The sequence below is a fragment of the Rhincodon typus genome, chromosome 6, assembly GCF_021869965.1.
Source record: "Rhincodon typus isolate 14 chromosome 6, sRhiTyp1.1, whole genome shotgun sequence".
Taxonomy (NCBI): Eukaryota; Metazoa; Chordata; class Chondrichthyes; order Orectolobiformes; family Rhincodontidae; genus Rhincodon; species Rhincodon typus.
In genome coordinates this window covers 35,100,119-35,120,994 of record NC_063337.1, presented here as the reverse complement: position 1 = coordinate 35,120,994, position 20,876 = coordinate 35,100,119, and the positions used below count along the sequence as shown (strand labels likewise).

Sequence of the window (20,876 nt, the reverse complement as noted above, 5' to 3'; positions counted from 1 at the left end):
CATTTTAGCAGCAAAGAGAAAAAACTGTGAAGGCTCAATGCAATCTGGGTGCCCATGCACACAACTCATTAACAGTCAGCATACAGATGCAAAAAAAAATCAAAACGGCTAAAGAAAAGTTATCTTTTTATTTTCTAATTGTTTGAGGTAAAAGGGCAAAATATTGCATCTTGATTTTTAGAGTTCTTCTCGGGTCTTAATCAGCTTTAGACACCAAAATGAAGAAGGATAGAGTCATGGAGTCACAGAACAGACACTTCAGACCAACTAGTCCATGCCGAGCATGTTCCCAAACTAAATTCGTTTCACCGGCCTGCATTTGGCCCATATCCTTCCAAACATTTTCCATCAATGTACTTATCCAAATGTCTTTTACGCGTCGTAAATCCTGCATCCACCACTTCCTCTGGCAGTTCATCCCACACACGAACCAGTCTAAAAAATGTTGTCCTTTGTTCTTTTAAAAATCTTTGTGCGCGCACTTGACCCATATTTGAGGTTTTTCTATATAATTTTCAGGAAAGAGTTTGTAATTTATTTATTGGCTCATTTGGGAACTTAAGAACTGGAATAGGCCATTCAGATTCTCAAATCTATTCCCCCTACAGTACTTATTGATTTCTACTTGAGTACTATTTACCTGTCATTGGTACCAATTCTTTTTTAAACTCTTAGCTAACAGTAATCTAGCAATCTCGATCTTAAAAATTTCAATTGACCCTGCAGCTGCTGTTTTGAGCTCCCCTACCCTCGGGAAAACACCTTTGCTCTTCACTTTATCTATGCCCCTCATGATTTTATAAACCTCTAAAAAGGTCATCCTTCAAACTCCTACACACCAGTGAAGAAAAGTCCCAGCCTATCCAACCTATTTTTATAACTCAAACCCTCCAATCTTTTCTAACTGTCTTCACTTTAATAACATCCTTCCTTTAACACACGTTAACTTTGGAGAGGAAACTATGTAGATTCATCCTAATTTGGCTCATCTTAAAAGGGGTAAATTGACTACAGATTGCAAAAAGTTGTTTGCTTTCGCCTGAACTTAGATGTTGTGGAATAATCTAACTGGAGTGGGAGATGATGGCATTCAATTAATAAATCTGTTATACAAAGTTGGACGTAAGGTGAGAGGGAAAAGATTTAAAAGGGACCTAAGGGGCAACTTTTTCATGCAGGGGTGGTGCATGTATGGAATGAGCTGCCAGAAGTAGTGGTGGAGGCTGGGTCAATTACAATACTTAAAAGGCATCCGGATGAGTACATGAATAGGAAGGGTAATGGGGAATGGGGCCAAATGGGACTAGATTAATTTAGGAAATCTGATCACCATGGACAAATTGGACCGAAGGATTGTTTCCACGCTGTACAACTCTGACTCTAAATGGTGACCATGAAACTATCAATTGTATAAACCCATTTGGTTCACTAATGACTTCTAAGGAATGAAATCTGCCATCCTTGCCTTGATGTGATCTAGACCCACAACAAAATGGCTTTGAACTATCCTCCGAAATCATCCTGGAAGCCACTCAGTACAAAGGCAATTAAGGATAGAGACACATATTCTTAGATGGTACGCAGATATGAAAAAGGACATTGACTTGGTTGGAGAAAGGAATCCAAAACAAGAGAGCACATTCTTCAAATCAGAGCTAAACTATTTATAAGTGTAATCAGTAAGCACTTTTCTGATAGAAATGGGACTGGAAATTTGAACATTTCTCTCAAGACGACAGCAGCTGCAGGGTCAATTGAAATTTTTAAGACTGAGATTGCTAGATTACTGTTAGCTAAGAGTAAAAAAAATTGGTACCAATGACAGGTAAATAGTACTCAAGTGGAAATTAATAAATACTGTATGGGGAAATAGATTTGAGAATCCGAATGGTCTATTACGATTCTTAAGTTCCCAAATGAGCCAATAAATAAATCACAAAATCTATACTTTAAAATTATATAGAAAAGACCTCAAACTGGGGTAAAGTGCACACACAAAGATGTAATATTAACCTTAGAGAAGGGATGCAATGGCATTGCAGCAATGTTGCTGGCTAGTAATCCAGAACTTAGGGTGCATTTGAATCCCAACTTTGGCAGATGATGAAATATGAATGCTATTAAAAAAACTGGAACAAAAAGGTATCCTGATAGTGGCCACATAATCATTGTCTGCTTTCGTAAAAACCCCATCTGGTTCAATAATGTCCTTTAAGTAAGAAAATCTATCATCCTTACTGGTCTGCCCTAAACTGACTCTAGGCCTCAATGTTGACTCTTCAATGTCCTCAAGGCAATTAGGTATAGCTTATAAAAAATGCCAGAATAATGAAACGATCTGCTGGACTCTATTTCAGTTAATCTACCCGGAGATTTGTTGAAGCTTCAATGTGCTAGGACTAAGTTTGGAGACATCACAACTGTTACATCTCAAGAAGGATCAGGAGGCCAAAGTATTGAACAGTAGGAGCTTTTATCAAGGAGGCCACAATCTGATCAAGCATGATTTTATTGAATATTGGAGCGGGCTAAAGGAGATGAGTGACTACTCGTGATAGAAATTCCTGTGTTCTTTCCTCAGATATGGAGTTAAGCACTATAACCTTAAACACAATTGAACACAAAAGAACTTAAAAAGCTTTTGATGCAAATTATAATAATGTTTTAGAAATTTCCAGGGAGTGGGCACTAAATATGGACTTTAAATAGATTCTTAAACATTTTGGCCCAGACCTTCAGTTCAAATGTTATGTCAGCAGAAGTGCAGGAGTATAAATTCATATAGTGCAAACATGTACCCTGAATACAAGCAATTTTCTGGCCTCTGCTAGCTAATCCAGCAGATTGGAGTTGGTAGGATAGAGTTAGCAAGGAACTTGGATTGCAATAGGCCTCGAGACCCTCTGCAGTACTGCTGTAGGTGGTTTCAGTGCTGCCATGAAAGTCTAAAAGAATTTTTGCATTTTAAAATTTGATATCACCTTTAAGCAGTCAGTTATTTGATCAATTGTATAGGCTTCTTGCCCATTGATAATTGAGTCTAGCATTTTCCCGATGTTACCTTAACATATCATTGGAAAAATGCTTGAATCCTTTTTCAAAAAATTGTAGCAGGACAGTTAGAGCATCATAACAATGAGGCAAAGTCGACACTGTTTACTATAGGGAAAATAGGGTGAATAAAAGGAGAACCAGTAAATATACAGTCAGTTCTGCTTTAACATGTGTTCCAACAATGCGAATTGGCTGTAATGCGACTGACAAATAAGGGAATGCTATTTCTACAACGTGATTCCATCAGTGAGCAGAGGAGTACGCATTGACATCACATGATCATTTCACAGGCTTTGTCCTGAGTATGTGCAATGTTAGCACCAAAGGAGTCTCTCCACCGACACCATGTGATCATTTCGCAGACTTTGTCGTGAAGCGCCTTCCGTGAGGTACAGTACTCTGTGATTTTTAGGGGTTTTTTTTCCGCAAATTCTGCTGTGTTACCCACAAAAATACGAGGACAAAGAGTCAAGAATGTTAACAAGAAGAGTCATTGTGACAAAATTGCGAGTTGTGAACATAAAAGAAAGGCTATAACACTGGAAGAAAAGCTCGATGTTATAAAGCAGTTTGAGCGTAATGACAGAACATGTGATATAGTTCACGTAACAGGAATAAAGGAGTCTACCTTATGCACCATTAGAGACAACACAGAAAAGACTAAAGCAAGCTGTATTGATGGAACCATTCTGAGTGCTAGCAAATCTGTGTGGTCACAGACAAAGGAACTTGAGGAGATGGAGCGGCTTCTAAGTGTGTGGAGAGAAGTTCAAACGAAAAAGCAATCCGGGACCACCTCTCTCACCATAAAAGAAAAAGCCATATCAATTTATGAAGATCTAACAAAAAGAGCTGAAAATCCTGCAGGTGTGCCTGACTTTAGTGCTAGCATTTCACTTGTTTTATCTTCTATCCGGAGGGAAATTGAGAGGCAGTTGCAGCTCTTACAGGACAATGATTACAATGCAGAGCGCAACAGGGTAGCAGTTAGCGGAATAAGATCTTATTTAGCACCCTATGAACAGCTTCTTCATGAGGGAAAAGAAAAGGGCAAAGCAGCAAAAACTGGATGTCTTTTTTAAGACAACCCCCAAGAAACAGTCAGAAGACAATGAACCATAGCCATTCACTTCTGGATTAACTATTTTTCGCCCTAAATCTGCAAACACAACTGCAGCTGAAAGTGATGATGACGACGACGACGACCCTCAACCCCTGTATTAACAATAGAACAACCTCAAAAATCTCCTTCCCCATCAAGTCATCTTGACACTTTTTTCCCCAAGGTAAGGTGTTAAATTTACTTTTATTTCATTATTAGTTAAGAATTAAACATTTATTCAAACTGTGCTATCCTTTGCGTTAGGCTTTTAAATGATTTTGAGTGATTTTTTTGGTGGTCTGCCCCAAGCCCGCATTTCTCATAGGCCCCGTGATTTCTATAGCGTGATTTTCTATAATGCGGTTTGCGCGGGAACACAACTATCATGTTATAGCAGAACCCACTGTAGCTTGTTTGGATTTCCAAAGGCAGTTAATAAGGTACCAACTTGAGCTTTGAACATGAAAGCACTGTTTTCATCTAGAAATCACTGCATGACTTCGTGTATTCCAAACTTGCAACATGCTTAGGTATATGTTCTAGTGTGCATCTTTCACCCTTCCAAAATTGATAACATAATTTAATACGATTGTGAATGTATAAGTACATACCCAAATTTCCTTAGGACTGTCTGTAGTTGTTTCTCGATAAATTAAGTGAGTTGTAGTAAGATGCAAAGTTCCAGTAGTTGACTTCTTACTGCTAAACCGATCTAAGCACTTCACCTGCTCCACCTGTAAGAACGACGTCAGAAACAATGAGAGATGAAGCAAGGCAGTATGGTAACATAGCGTTAAGCATTCGATGGTCACCTCTCAATGTAGTACCAATTGACCAAATTACTCAAGTTTTTAACAGGTACATTAAGCAGAATGGGCGGGAAATCTGTCAGAAGGAAGAAATTAGTTACACGAATCCCAATAGAGCAGATGAGATCTAGGAAAAGGAAAGAGAACAGAAGGATGTGCAAAGCAACTCATGAGATTGGGGAGAGGTAAATGAGATATTTTCCTTTTCACCTTCCAGGTTTAAAAGTTTCCAGTGCTTTCAACACTATGCTGAAAAGTCCCATTTTATTTCAAGACAAAACCAGTGTCATTTGTGTGAAAAGTGTCTTCAGGCATGTAATATTAAAACCCAGTGTGTGACAGCCAGTTGTTTTTTTTTCTTAAACACTTCGAACATGTCCAAGGAAAAGGCCTAGGAAACCACCATGATGAACTCCTGTCATGATGTCCAAAATTAAACAAGCCTTATATGAAAAAGCTGAGAGTTTAGTACCAAATGACTGTGTAAATAGGAACGAGTATTGAAGAACACAGCTTTGCCTCCCTCAGAGCTCGCAGAACTTGTGAGCAACAGAGATAACAGAGTACAAATACGTAGATGGTTATAATTAAAGAATGACACGCAGGGCAAAAATATCACAACATAAGAAAAAGATTTCTGAGAAGTATGCATTTTTTAAAAGATAATTTCACTGTACATCTTAGCATGCAACAGTACAAATGTAATAAATGAATTCTAAAATATTTTATGTCAGAAAAATAGCACCATGTCAATAGGATAACAATGAACTATGGTCATGTATATCTTAGCAATTGTTTTATAAAAATAGTTTTGTACAAATTCTCTTGCTTGAACAAAACAATGTATTCTGCATCGCAGGAATGTGCAACAAGTGTAGTATGGTGATACTCAAAAACTTTATTCATTCATTTATCAATGTGCATACTGTTAGTACTGTTAGATCAATGGAAAAGGACTATGAGGAATTCATGAAATGCATTCAGAACATTGCTGGCCATTATGCTCTCAGTCCAAGTGGACCAAGCATCTATGGGAGAAGTAAATAAAACCCGAAGGAACTGCGGATGCTGTAAATCAGGAACAAAAACAAAGTTGCTGGAAAAGCTCAGCAGGTCTGGGAGCATCTGTGAAGAGAAAAACAGAGCTGACGTTTCAAGTCCGGTGACCCTTCCTCACAACTCAGAGTTCACCGGACTTGAAATGTAAACTCTGTTTTTCACTTCACAGATGCTCCCAGACCTGTCTATGGGAGAACATTTGGATAAGAGTGACAATCTTATCCAGGACTTAAGATTAATAACAGAGATAAGTAAGGAACAATCCAAAGTAGAACTTCTGAACAGAGACAACTCAATTAATCGTGATAAGAATGGGTTGAGAGGTAAACTGGAATCAAAGTCTGATTGATCTTTAAGGAGATTTTCGGTTGTAGGCTATTTACATTGCGACAAAGAAGAAAAGCAGGGGAACTATACCAGGGACCAAGGATGTATAAAAGAGAACATGAAGAACCAGAAAGAGAAAACAAAACCTAGAAATCCCTTTAAAAAATTCAGGTCCAGCAGCATCCATGGAGAGGAAACAGAGTTAACATTTCAGGTCCGGTGACCCTTTCTCAGAACCAAAAAAGGTGAATCGTGAGTTGATGAAGGAAAGCCAGCATGGATTTGTAAAAGGCAGATTTTGTCTGAGCATCCTGATTTACTTTTTCAATAAAGCTACAGAGAATAAAATTCAGTGATAGTGACTGTACAGATTTTAAGGAAATATTTGATAAGTACATTATAAAAGACTGCTAACAAATTTGTGGGTCATGGAACTGTTGGGGTAGTATCAACTCAGATAAAAAATTCGATCATGTACAGGAACCAGCAAATCACGACAAATGGGCTATTTTTCAGAGTAGATTGTAAATATTTGAGCTAACCAAAGGGTCAGTGCTAAGACCACTAATAGGTATATAAATTAGCTGAATATTGGAATAAAGAATAAAGTTTCAATTTGCCCATGATACCAAAGTTCAAAGTGTGGCAAACAGTGATGAAAGCCATCAACTGCATCATGACATAAATTGGGTAACATAGTGAGCAGAGGAATTTAATACAAGAGTGAGATGGTGAATTTTAATAGAAGGGATAGGGAGACACATTACTGCCTTAAACAATGGTTCTAAAGTTCTAAAGTGTGTTCAGGGACATAGGGACCTGCAAATTCATGTGCTGAGATCTTAGAAGCTAGCATGATGTATTGGGTGAATAATCAGCAAATGATTAATACAATTGTTGGACACCAAAAACCGGTCGTTATGCTGAACCCTCGCAAAACTCTGATAAGGCCACAACTAGAGTACTGCTTCTGGATGCCAAGGCTCTTGAGACAGTGCAAAGGAGACTTCCTAGAATGGTTCCAGTCTGAAGGAATTTAGCTGGTTAAAGATCTGGTTGGAGAAGCTGGAGTTATTCTCCTTAGAGCAAAGGAGGTTGAGGGAGACAGCGTACAATTATCCAAAATAATGATTGGTTTATGTAAAGGTAGGGAAAGAAACTGCTCCCATTATGACTGTCAAGGAGAAAAAGACAATGAATGGCCATGATTGTGTAGGAGTGAGAGATACTGAATAGGTGTTAATTACAGAATATAGGTGAATATATATATACAGAATATAGATTTTCAGGGATTAGGCAGAAAAACGTAAGAATTTGGGCAAGAATTACAGGGAGGATGAGAGGAATGTAACGATCCCAGTTGATGGAGAAGTCAGATCCCCGAATGAAAGCTGGCTTACACAGTCAGAGTCATACAGTCTGGATAACAGGCCCTTCGGCTCACCATTTGTATGCTGACCAACAAACACCAAACTTTACTAATCCCATTTATCAGCACTTGGTCTGTAGCCTACTATGCACTGGTATTTCAAATGCTCATCAAGGTATTTCTTAAATGTTGCAACTGAACCTGCCTCCACCACCTTCTCAGGCATTATTCAGTCCATTGTTAATTAGCATTATGATTCAAGCAACAATAAGTTTGAAATGCTCTGCCCAAGAGTGTGGTAGAAATAGACTCAAGTTGAAACATTCGAGTTATGAACTGAAAAAAGACAACGTGCACAGCTATGGGAAGAAGGCAAGGGAGTAGTTCAAGGTAAATTGGACAGCAACAGAATGCAATTCAAGAAATATGTTCAAAAATAATAATGAAAGTGACTTTATACTAACACATTTGCACTGGAACTTTTATTAGGTGCAATATGTCGTTGTTACTGGAGGGAATGGCTTCTTTCCTATTGTTTCCCAGAGTAGGCTGGTTTGACAGGTCTCTCAATCACAGAATCACAATGGTTATAAAATAAACAGCCACACCTCCTATTTCTCTGCTGACTCTCCAAAGGAGCATTTTACTTAATTCCATCCCTTCGCCTTCACACTGTAGCTCTGCACATTTTCCTTTTCAGATAAACCTAAAATCCCCTGGGAATGCCTCATTTAAATCTGCCTTCATACATTCAAGCAGTGTATTTCAGATCCTAACCATTCACTGTATTAACAAGCTAGTCCACATGCCTAATTACTTTTAGTGTCTCCATTTTCCAAGTGACAACAAGTTACTCTGCAACTCCTGTGCATGCTGCCTTTCCATCTTTAAAGCAACTAAATAGCAAAGCTACTTCAAAACTTCTCAAAAGTGAAAAACAGATGTTGGAGATCTGAAATAAAATAAATCAAAGTACAGAGAACATCAGCATGTCTACCAGTATCTGTGGAGAGAGAAAAAGTAGTGTTAATATTTCCAGTCCGATATAACTCTTCCTTGGAGGAAGAGATAGAACAGTGATAGGTTTTATATGGTAAAAAAGGTATGGTGGGTGGCAGTATGTGCAACAGAAGGGAACATCAGAGGAAAATTAAAAGTGAGGGAAATAAGAGATCACAGGTGTCACAGACAAAAAGCAAAGGGAGTGGTCATGGTTGTACGATTGGTTCAAAGTGAGTCTTACGAGCAAAGTATCAGGCAGCACAGGTAGGCTGGAAAGGCAGGCAGATGAAACAAGTGGGGATAGAGCACATTGTTTGAAATTGTTGAATAGTCACGTTCAGTCCAGAAAACTATAAAGTGCCTTAATTGTGCTGTTACTCCAGTTGTATAGGACTTCATAACATCACTGCAGCAGAATTAAAACAAATGAAAGCATGACAGCAAGGTGGTGTACTAAAATGCCAAGCAACTGGAGGGTTGAGATATGCTTGAAGACTCAGCAGATTTGTTTGCAAAGCAGTCACCAGTCTGTTAGGTCTCCCCCAAATAGAAAAGATCACATTGTAAACAGAAAGTACAGCGGACAAGTCTTGCACCTCCTTCAATCATTTACTGCTTCACAGGCAGGAGTGCTTGGGGCATTGGGAGCAATAAAAGAATAAGTGTTACATCCCCTGCAATGGTATGGGAGGGAGATGAGGTGTTGAGGGCGACAGAGGACCAGGTTGTTGCTGTGGCTTTGTCCATTATGAAGGCAACATTACTGGAACAAATGCCCTCAAATCGTATGCAATCCACTGCTTGTATTTCTGCCCCCTCACATTACTTTTCCACCTGGAGCCACTATAGGGTTCCTCCATTCTCCCTTTACCAGCCTTCATACACAAAGGATCACCTTCTATAATTTCTGCCACCTCCAGTATGATACCACCATTAAACATCTCTCCTCTTCCGTCAGCATCAGCACCTCCGTAACATCACAGTGCAATCCTCCATCACCTGCACAGATCACCCCTTTCCCATAGAATCATGGGAAACTTGTCCTTTATCTCCTTTTTCCTCACCATCTAACACTACAAACTCTCCTTCCAGGTGAAGCAGCAGTTTGTATTTCTTTCAATCTTGTCTACTGTTTTAGTTGCTTGCAATGCAGTCTCCTCAACATTGGGAAGACCAAACACAGTGGGTGACCACTTTGCAGAGCTATTTGCCTCAGTCCAAGTTGCTGGTTTTTAACAACAACTCGCTTCCATGCTCACATTTTTGTCCTAGGTCTTCTGTGGCGTTCCAGTGAGGTTCAAAACAACCTGAAGGAATAGCATCTCATTTCAGTTTAAGCATTTTACAGCCTTCTGGAGTCAACACAGAGTTTAACAAGGTCAGACTATGAATTCAATCTTTGTTTCTTTTACCTTCTCCAGTGTCTGTTTATTTTGTTTAGTTTTACAAAAAAAAATCACCTATATTCTGTAATTAACACCTATTCAGTATCTCTCACTCCTACACAATCATGGCCATTCATTGTCTTTTTCTCCTTGACAGTCATAATCTCCAATCTTCCCCACCCTCAAATCGCACCATCTTTTTTCAATAACATAAAACCCATAACTTTGAGGTCACTTCATTTTCAAAGAAGTCATATTGGGCTCGAAATGTTAATACTCGCTCACTGCACAGATGACTGAGATTTTCCAGCATTTTCTGCAAGCTTTTCAATCCTGGAGGAGCAGCCTGCCAGCTCCACAACATATTCCCATCTTCTGTAATAATTAATTGTGACTACGTTGGCTAGTAAAAACCTGGAGAGGATAGTAGACTACACAGAATGCATCCCCATTGTATCCCTACATCATTTGAAGTAAAGCCTCCCAGCACTGAATACGCGCTTGATATCAGCTTCATTTGAGATTGTAAACAGCCTCTTTAAACTGCCTCCATTTTTCTTAATTGCCTCCTAACGAATGCCCAGATACAGTCAATAACTCTTTGCAGCCAGCACCGCTAAACCACTTTATTCAGCCATACTCTGGGATCCAGCAGCTCTGACAGGACCCCGAATAAACAATTATTGAGGACAGGGGAGAAAACAAACATCGCTGTAAAAACTATGTCAATCACCCACCTTCGGGGTCCTGATGTGCTCCATTTTAACTGAAGACGACAAACAAACAGACAGACAGATGAAAACTGATATTTCCGCAGCTTCCTCCTCCCCGCGACCCACCCCACACACCGCGCCTGCTCAAAATCGCGTGCGAGCGCGTACGTACACAAGCACCGCGCCTGCGCAAAACGGCGTGCGGGCGCGTACATACACGAGCCCGTACATACACGAGCCCGCGCCTGAGCAGTAACACATGTACTTGCTCAGTCTTCTAGTTCAGGTTGGTCTTCCACCACTACGCCTCCTTCAGCTGGGGCCGTAAGTAACTTGATGCTCTTTTAATGCAACAAGCTATCTGCAAGAACTCTCCCCTTCAGGGCAGTAGTCTGTCTATAGAACCGCCTCCTCCGTTTGAGCTGAGTTCTGAGGAAGGGTCACTGGACCCGAAACGTTAACTCTGTTTTCTCCTCCACAGATGCTGCCGGACCTGCTGAGCTTTTCCAGCAACTTTGTTTTTGTTCCTCCGTTCGAGCAGCGTGCTCTCTACCAGAAACCGCCTTAGGGCAGCAAATTCTCTCTCAGTTCTGAAGAAGAACCACTGGGCATAAAACATTCACTCAGAGATAGCAGGAACTGCAGATGCTGAAGTTCAGTACCTAGTCTGTGTGTGTGGTTTTTCTGTGTACTTCCATTTTGGAGTTCCCCATTTGTCTTGCGCTCTACCATGACGTCTCCGAAATCATATAAGAGGCAGTGATGCAAAGACTAGAAAGGACGGCCCTTCTGCTAATCCAACCAAAACTATGGATAAGATACGTGGACGACACCTTTGTCATCATTAAATGGACCAAACTAGAGGAGATACATAAACTTATAAACAACACCGTCACTGGAATAAAATTCACCAGAGAGGAAGAGAAGAACAAACAGCTCCCATTCCTGGACATCATGGTAGAACGCAAGACAAATGGGGAACTCCAAATGAAAGTACACAGAAAAGCCATGCACACAGACCAGGTACTGAACTTCAACAGTAACCGTCCCAATGCACACAAACGAAGCTGCGTGTGAACACTATTTAAATGAGCAACAACACACTGCAGCAACACAGAACTACGCCAAGAGGAAGAAGAATACCTCTTCCAGGTTTTCAAGGATACTGGATATCCAAAAAACTGGATCAGAAGATGCCTGCACGAACAACATCAGAAAGATACCACACGCCCTGATACACTCCTCACACTACTCTACATCAGGAACACATCGGAACTAACCACAAGACTCCTACGATCGCTGGGCATCAGAGTGGCACACAAGCCCACATCAACCCTACGACAACTACTCACCTGAACTAAACACCCACGCCCTGCCATGGACAGGACCAATGTCATCTATAAGATCCCCTGCAGAGACTGTGAGAAACACTACATCGGACAAACAGGAAGGAAACTAACAACAAGAGTACATGAACACCAACTGGCTACAAAAAGACACGACCAATACTCACCCATCTCAATCCACATGGATAAGGAAAGCCACCAATTCGACTGGGACAATACCAAAATCCTGAGACAAGCTAAGCAGCGACAGGCATGGGAATTCCTAGAAGCCTGGCACTCCACGAAGAAAGCCATTAATAAACCCATAGAACTCGACCCCATATACACTCCACTGTGAAAGAAAACCAGAAATGAGGCAATCCAGCTCAACGGACTCCAGAGTTTAAAAACCAGGCGGGAAAACACACCGATGCTTCATTGGAGGCTGCACTGAGGATGTTATCCAGCATGGTAACGAAACGTCTGTGGAACAACAAACCAGCTCGGCGAGCAACCAACCTCAACACTCACAACCCGAGCTACAAATCTACCCCAAAACCTTAGAGAACATTAACTCCTCTGCTTTCTCTCCACAGATGCTGCCAAAACTGCTGAGTTTCTCCAACAATTTCTGTTTTTGTTTCAGATCTTCAGCAACAACAGTTCTTTAATCATTTGGATATGTTTTGGGAAAATGTGTTCTGAGGGATGAACAGCATTGTAACAATTAATATGGGTGACCTGGTGGTTCAGTGGTCAGCACTTCTGCCTCATACTATCGGGGACTGGGGTTCAATTCCAGCCTTGGGTGACTGTCTGTGTTGAGTTAGCAATAACTTCACCTGGTGAAGGGGTAACAGTCTGAAAGCTTGTGATTTCAAATAAACCTTTTGGACTATAACCTAGTGTCATTTGACTTCTGATCTAGAAAATATTTAGATCTTTAGTATGTTTGAACGTAGTTAAATCACCAGGCAGTTAAGAGAGGAAATAGCAGAGGGTCTGACCAACATTTTCCAATTCTGTCTAGTTGCACATGCAGTGCCATTGGACTGGAGGACTGCTGAAATTGTTTAAAAAGGGATAAACTGTATAACTACAGGTCATTCAGCCTAAGGTTTCAGAGGGGAATGTATTTGATTTAGTTATGTAGATTTCAGCAAGGATTTGACAAAGTCCAACAAGACAGACTGGTCAGAATATTAAAGGCTTGTGGGATCCAAAGTGGCAAGTTGTATCTAAAATGGATGCAGTAGCAGGGATCAAAGGACAATATTTAGGTACTTTTGTGACTGGAGGACTGTTTCCAGTGGGATTCTACAGATCTCAGTAATAGAATTCTTGCTTTTTGTGGTATATATCAATTATTGAGAATTACATGGAGTCGGAGGAGGGGTGCAATATTGCCTTTGAAATGATATAAAAAGTGGCTGTGTACTAATAAAAAGAGGAATGTCAACTGCAGGAAGATGTTAATGAACTAATTAGCTCATAAGTGTTAAATTGGAATTCATCCAGGGAAGTGTGAGGTAATGTATTTGGGGAGATAAAAGACAAAGTAATACATGATAAATGATAAGATACTGAAAAGTGTAGAGGAAGAGAGGAACCTTGATGTATATATCCACAAATATCTGAAGGTAAGACAGATATATAAACCCTCCTTAATTTATGAGTGCATAGAATATTAATGACTAACGGGATACTTTCAAGGACATTTCCAGGACTGTGGAATGTCAACTGTAAAAGAGGAAAGATTGTATTTGTTTTCCTTGGAACAGAAGAGAATGGGAGAAGATTTAACTAACATAAATTAATGAAGGCAGAAATTGCTGGAAAAGCTCAGCAGGTCTGGCAGCATCTGTGGAGAGAAATCAGAGTTTTTGTTTCAGGTCAAGTGACCCTTTTTCAGAACAGTTCAGGTAGAAAAATGGTCAACAGAAGTTATTTATAAGGATGAGCAGATTGTAAGTCTGGTTCTGTTTCAAGCAGCAGTGGGTTTAGAGTATACAATAATCTGGTGGCAGAACAGCTCTTACCAAAAGTTAATTTGAAATTCTGTGTGTGCTGAAGTACCCCTAATAGTGACAGAAGCAAAATAATGCAAATGCAGGAAATCTTAAATAAAAGCAAAGTGTTAGTGGGTCTAGTTACTTCTCATAGAATCCCTACAGTGTGGAAACAGGCCCTTTGGCCCAACAAGTCTACACTGACCCATTCCCCTATAACCCACCTAAGCTCCACATCCCTGAACACTATGGGCAATTTAGCATGGCCAATCCACCTAGCCTGCACATCTTTGGACTGTGGGAGGAAACCCAGACAAACACAGGGAGAATGTGTAAACTCGACACAGTGAGTTGACCAAGGGTGGGATGAAACCCAGGACGCTGGTGCTGTGAGGCAGCAGTGCTAACCACTGAGCCAACGTACCACCCTCAATCTGTTGAGAGAGAGAAACAGAGTTAATGTTTTGAGACCCAGTATGACTTGATTTTGCAAAAGAGTTATACTGGACTTGTTCTCTCCGTCTACTGACGCTGCCAGACCTACTGAGTTTCTCCTGCACTTTGTTTCTACTCATAACGAGGAGTTGATTTTCTAAGGATAACCAAGCTAAGAGAAAGACAAACAGACAGACAGAGAGATTCAACAGTAGGGAGTTAACAAAAAAAGTTTTGATCAAAGAATGTGCTGTGTTCAACCAGGTGATAACCATGAAATTTGGTTAGCCCAGTTGACTTGATAACCAGTTTGCAATGCAGCGTGATGCCAACAGCTGGGGTTCAATTCCTGCCTTGGGTGACGTTACCATGAAGGATTCTCCTCTCTTGCTTAAGATTTGGTGATCCTCAGGTTGAACTACCATCAGTCATTTCTCTCTAATGAGACAATAGGGCTGTGGCTGTGACTATTATCTCTTACAACCATGGAATAGTTGCAAGAGATTTGAGGAGAAAAGTTGGGAGTAAGCAGAAGACCCAAAAATGTACGAATACTTAAAATACTCAGATCAAGCGGCTAATCTTCTAATTTCTGCTGGGTATCTGAGTTGGGTTTATTAGAGTTTGTCAACTGGATGTAGAAAAGTAATTCATTTGAAAGTAACTGTGTTCAATGTACTTTAAAAATCTTTAATGTAACTATTTAAGATAGAGTGTAGTTACTAGTATTCAAGTTCTTTGAATTGAGTAATAAAATTATTTGCATTTAAACCACTGAGCTTATGGCTTCATTCTTCGAATAAATATCTGGGTTCTCAGATTCTGGAACATAAATTGTCGTAACCAAAGTGGCCGAGACCTTAGTTTGTTTGTATAATCCCATTTTGATTTGCAAGTAATTCCATTTAAAAAAAAAAAACACCAGCAAGGCATGAGTCTTAAACAAGATGAAGGTTTGTTTATTACAAAACATGCTTCAAGTTCCTTAAGTAAAAGTAATAAAGTAACTTTATTGAAATAAAATTCAAGTCAGATTTTTATGGTATTGTTGCAGGCCCGTACTTTGCAGTTAAATGTTGGTTATCTGAAGTGAGGGTTAAAATCAAAGAGTTATAATGAGTTCTGAAATAAAACAGTCAGAGTTTGACTTTGTGGGTTCACTCAAAAGTTGGGCAAATTGGCCGAGCAGTTTAAGGAAGTGAGTAAAGGCTTCTTTTCTTTACTAGTTCTGGAACAACAACATTTGAAAACTATTTGGATTTCTTTTCAGCAGAACGGGGATGATTGCTGAACACCTTCCTCAGTAACTTATGGTGGTAGAGAAAACCCAACTCTCACACGCAGTTCAGTTTGTTCAATCGAGAATTGTGGCCTGCGACTGTCTTCACAGGTTCTCCTGAGATCTCTGTGCACAATGACTGACTGTGTCCCATCCAGACCTTTTGTTTTAATTTGAATCAACCTGTTTTGATATGTTATGAGAGATCTCTGGAACAGGTAGGACTTGAACTCTTGCCTTCTGGCTCAGGGATAGGAACACTATCACTGCACCACAAGAGCTCCACTCATCCGGACTATCCGACCCAAATCAGCTGTATTCCAAACATTTGAATCATGCTTCCATATTAGATATTGGGTTAGCTCATGTCTGAAGCATAGTCCCATTCATTTCTTTTAGCCTTTTAACTTGAACAGCTTCCATTCTTCCAGGTTTGGTGAGATAGGATAGAGCTATTCAGATACCCAGGGAAGTTATTGTCAATGAGTTTCTATTTGTCCTGATGGAAAAATTAATTGAAAGCTAATGACTCGTGATGCTTTTTGAGAAAAGTCCACTCAGTTTCCTCCAGCTGGCTAATTGAAGTTGAACTCACGAGAAGTCGCGTGACCTTTTGGGATACATGTTTGGAAGCTCACGTGTATCCATTTTTTAAAGTACAGTAGTTTGTTACAATCTATATAACACGTTTGTGACAAAATAAATTAGCACTTCCTTGGAAACAAAAATAAATTGCTGGAAAGCCTAAGTAGGTCTGGCAGCATCTGTGGAGAGAAAGCAGACTTAACATCTCAGGTCCAGTGACCCTTTTTGAGAACTGTAGCAAGATTGTTATATATGCTGAAGATGGCATCAGGGGAGGAGTAAATGATAGATGGAGGTGGAGCCCAGAGAGAGAAAAAACATTAATGGGCAGACAGAGGAATGGGTAAAGGCAAGCCTGGGAGAATCAATAGCTGCTAATGGAGACCTTTTAATGGCTGACAATGGGTAGCAGCCCACATGATGATAATGCCTGATGTGCAGGGGTTGGGGTAAGGACATGAGAAAAGGTTTTCAGCCCCTGCAATGATTGAACTTTATATTGAGTCCTGAAGGCTGCATGGTTCCAAAGCAAAATAAGAAACGTTGTTCTTTCCTGTTTTCACTGAGCTTCATTAAACACTGCATTAAGCCCGAGACAGAAGTTAGCCAGGGAACATGGTGAGGTGTTGAAGTGGCAGGCAACAGGAAGCTCTGTGCCAGAACATAGGTATTCTGCAAAGCAATTGTCTAGTCTGCATTTCATCTCCCCAGTGTACAGGAGACCATAACTGTGAGCAGAGACTTCAGCAGACTAGACTGAGTGAAGTGCAGGTAAATTGCTGTTGAATTTGGAAGGTGAGTCTGGGGCCTTGGATTGTGAGACAGGAGAAGTAAACAGGCAGGTGTTACACCTTCTGTGATTGCATGGGACGGTGCTGTGGGACTGATAGTATCACTTCAGCTTGTGGGATCTTTGCTAAGTACAAAGGAAGATTCTTGTAATTGTTGGAGCCTTGGTCACTCTGCAGACATGTCCATAATCACAATTACATGACATTCTTGTACAACTGTTTGCACTTTTTATTTGTCTAACTTATTGCAATTGCTCTGTGTATTCAGCTAAACATCTCTTTTTGACATTTTTTTGTATGCTAGGCTATTTGTTGTTAGCCCTCATTTCCCCTGTCTTCCACATTTCTATTTCTCATTTCCATCTTTGTTTCCCTCACTCTTCCTTCCCCACTCAGGTTCCCATCCTCTTGCCACTCTAGTTTAAGTACTTCCCTATGTACAAACAAATTCGAGGATATTGATCCCATTTCTGCTGAGGTGCAATATTATCCAGCTTGTACAGGTCTCATCTTCCCCAGAATTGGTCCTAATGCCTCAAGAATCTAAATCCCTTTCTTCTACACCATCCTTCTGCCACACAATCATTCGGTCTATTTGTTTCATCTCCCCTTGGCCTTCTCAAGAAAAACACCCAACAGCTCCAATCTATCCTAACTGAACTTTCTTGTTGGAGGAACTATTTTCATAAACCTCTTCTGCACATCCTTCTTAAAGTGTGGTATTCAGAATCATAGACAATAGTCCAGCCGAGGTCTAACCAAGTGACTTATATAAATTCAGCATAACTTAATCTATGGCCCTTTTACTAAACTCTTAAAATTCTATGTTTTATTAACTGTTCCCGTCTGTTCTGTCACCTCTAATGACTTAAGCATTTTACACCACAGCCTCTCTGCTCCTACACCATCTTTAGAATAGTACCATTTGTTTTATAAGGTCTCTCCATGTTCTTTGGATCAAAATGCATCACCTCAGTTTTCCACATTGAACACCATATGAAATTTTTCTGCTATATTTTATATCCAGTCAAGCAGATTGATTGACCTTTGTTCTATCTGACATGGCTGAAGAGTTCAGCCTACATTTTTGTGCTCAACCACACGGCATGGAGGTTGAACCCAAAACTCTGAAATCTAGAAATAAGAGTTATACCAACTGACCTACGACTGCCATATTGTTTCCCAACACCTCAATTATATTTTCCCACATCATTCTGAAGAGAGTGCGAGTAAGCGTACCCGACTCCGACCGTAAATGGTCCCCCACATCCCCTGGCCCTCCCTTACCTTCACTTTCAACTGGTCATCCTAAACATTGGCCTCGTCCCCCTCACAATGCCCTATGACACTGATCTTCCCATCCTCTCACAACCAAAATCTTCCTCCATCAAGACATCTCCCCTCCCTCTAGGACCTTGATGACTGAGTCTTCCTCCGTAGTCCTCCAGTATCCCGACATGCCGCAGCTGGAAAGCCGGTAACTTCCTCTCCTGCTGACCCGAGCTGCAGTTAACCCGCGGAATCGATGATCAGTTTAAAAGGAGTGAGCGGAAACTACTTTGACCTATTAATTTCTCCCGGTTTAACGGCACTTTCGATCTGGTAGCTAGCTTGCTTTTAAAGCAGTTGTTTTTTTGTTTATCGGATTGTGGGAGGGAAGCTGGTTGTAACCACGAGAAAGCGGCGCCTTCCGCACCAGGACACTACAAAACTAAGGCCACGGTTCAGCTCGTCCAGAAATACAGGATGACAACTGGATTTGGTTTCGGTACCGCGGCCGGTAACACTGGCGGCTTCACTCTCGGAGCGTCCAGGTAAATGCCTAATGGCGACGTGTCTGCGGCTTTTGTTCCGTTTCATTTGAACCGAGAACTGATGGGTTGAGTTTATAAGCAAACTTGTGTCCCAGTTACTAAGTTACCTAACTCATGCCTTCGACAAAATAAATAGCATGACTTGTTCCGATAAGTCAGTACACATTGTGTGTGATCAATTTTAAAATCATCTCAAGTTCTCCAGTTTACTGATGGTCTTAGCTTTTATCTCAAGTATTGTGCACTTTGTGAATTATTGCACCAGACTTCTTATTGTGCATTAAATTGTGTTAAACTTTTCCCATAGTAATCGTTGGCGAACAGAAAAAGGTCATTCGACGCGTTGTGCCCGTGCTTCTAAGAGCTTTGCCAGTCCGCTCCCCATATTTTCTTGGATAGTCTTTTTTCCCTTAAAATAATTTTCTGAGATATTCTGATTTTCAGAAGAAGGGTTTAGGCCCGAAATGTCAGCCTTCCTGCTCCTCTGATGCTGCTTGGCCTACTGTGTTCATCCAGCTCTACACCTTGTTATCTCAGATTCTCCAGCATCTGCAGTTCCTACTATCTTTGAAATAATTTTTTGATTCTCTTTCGAAAAAGTCACGACTGATTCAGCCTCCGCCATCGTCACAGGAGATGCATTCCAGAAACTAAACAATTCGTTAAGAGTACCACTAGTTCTTTACCATTCGCCTTACTTCTATGACCCCTTCTTCTTGATCCCTCCTTCTTGATCCCTCTGCCAATGTAACTGTTTTTAATAATCAAATTTGTCCATGTCCCTTATGATAGAATCAGTCATACAATACAGAAACAAACCCATCGGTCCATCTTGTCTGTGCCAACCAGACATCCCAATCTGACCTAGTGCCATTTTTACCAGAATTTAGCCCATACTCCTCTAAACCTTTCCTATTTACATAGCAATCGAGATGCTTTTTAAAAGTAGTAATTGTACCCGCCTCCGCTACTTCGTCCAGCAGTTCGTTCCATGCACTCTCCACCCTCCGCGTGGAAAAAGTTACCCCTTGGGTCCTTTCTAAATCTTGCCCTTCTCACCTTTAAACCTATGCCTTCTAGTTTTGGACTGCCTACCCTAGGAAAAAGACCTTGGCTATTCACCCTCCAAGCCCCTCTTAATTTTATAAACCTCTACAATGTCACTCTTTGGCCTCTGATGTTCCAAGGAAAGCAGCCCCAGCCTATTCAGCCTCTCCCTTTAAGGAAACCCTCCAGTCTTGGCAACGTTTGTATAAATCTTTTTTGCACCCTGTCCAGTTTAACAACATCTTGGAAGGGAGACTAGAATTGTACGCAGTATTCTAACAGTAGCCTCACTAATGTCTCCCTTTTGTCGACACTTCCCAGGTATTAAACAATTCTGATCAAAACTCCTGACAGCCTTTACTTTTCTAAGGAAAACCCCAGCTTTGCTGTTCTGTCCATGTAACTGAAGTGTCAGACTTGGGGTCATTCTTGTAAATCTTTTCTACACCCTTTGTAATATTTGCCATCTTTCTTGTATAGATTTGACATTCACATTTGTTCATGTGGAACTTCTGTGCATTTGTAACGATTCTGTTGTATTCTATTTTGAAACAACTGAAGTACTATAATCTATCTTGGCCTTTATCTGACTTGGTTGTTATCTCCTTTAAAGAATTGTAATAATTTTGTCAAGCCTCATGTTCCTCCACATGAAACCATGTTGACTGACTTTGTGTTTCTAAACATTCTACCATACATTCTTTATAACTCTATTATATTTCAGCTGTGGGCTAACATTCCTTGTCAGATCCAAGTCAGGAATTAAATCTG

General features: G+C 40.5%; 2 protein-coding genes across 7 annotated transcripts in view; one reads left to right on the top strand and one right to left on the bottom strand.

The window, feature by feature from the left end:
* Positions 1 to 10,972, bottom strand: part of mtmr6 (myotubularin related protein 6) — a 37,328-nt gene extending 26,356 nt beyond the window's left edge. For both annotated transcript variants that reach the window (XM_020530582.2, XM_048597554.1), the window contains exons 1-2: positions 10,845 to 10,972; positions 4,768 to 4,890 (exon numbers count right to left, since the gene is read on the bottom strand). In XM_020530582.2, coding sequence (XP_020386171.2) covers positions 4,768 to 4,890; positions 10,845 to 10,868 — 147 coding nt within the window. In that variant the 5' untranslated portion in view covers positions 10,869 to 10,972. The remainder of the gene's footprint in view (positions 1 to 4,767; positions 4,891 to 10,844) is intronic.
* Positions 10,973 to 11,029: 57 nt separating this feature from the next.
* nup58 (nucleoporin 58) overlaps positions 11,030 to 20,876 on the top strand; it is an 81,994-nt gene continuing 72,147 nt past the window's right edge. Inside the window, exon 1 of one of the 5 annotated variants that reach the window (XM_048597556.1) lies at positions 11,030 to 11,144. In XM_048597556.1, the coding sequence (XP_048453513.1) occupies positions 11,080 to 11,144 (65 nt within the window). In that variant the 5' untranslated portion in view covers positions 11,030 to 11,079. Of the gene's footprint in view, positions 11,145 to 18,336; positions 19,059 to 20,876 lie in introns of those variants that run through there. The other 4 variants (XM_048597557.1, XM_020530581.2, XM_048597558.1 and 1 more) reach the window with 4 other exon arrangements.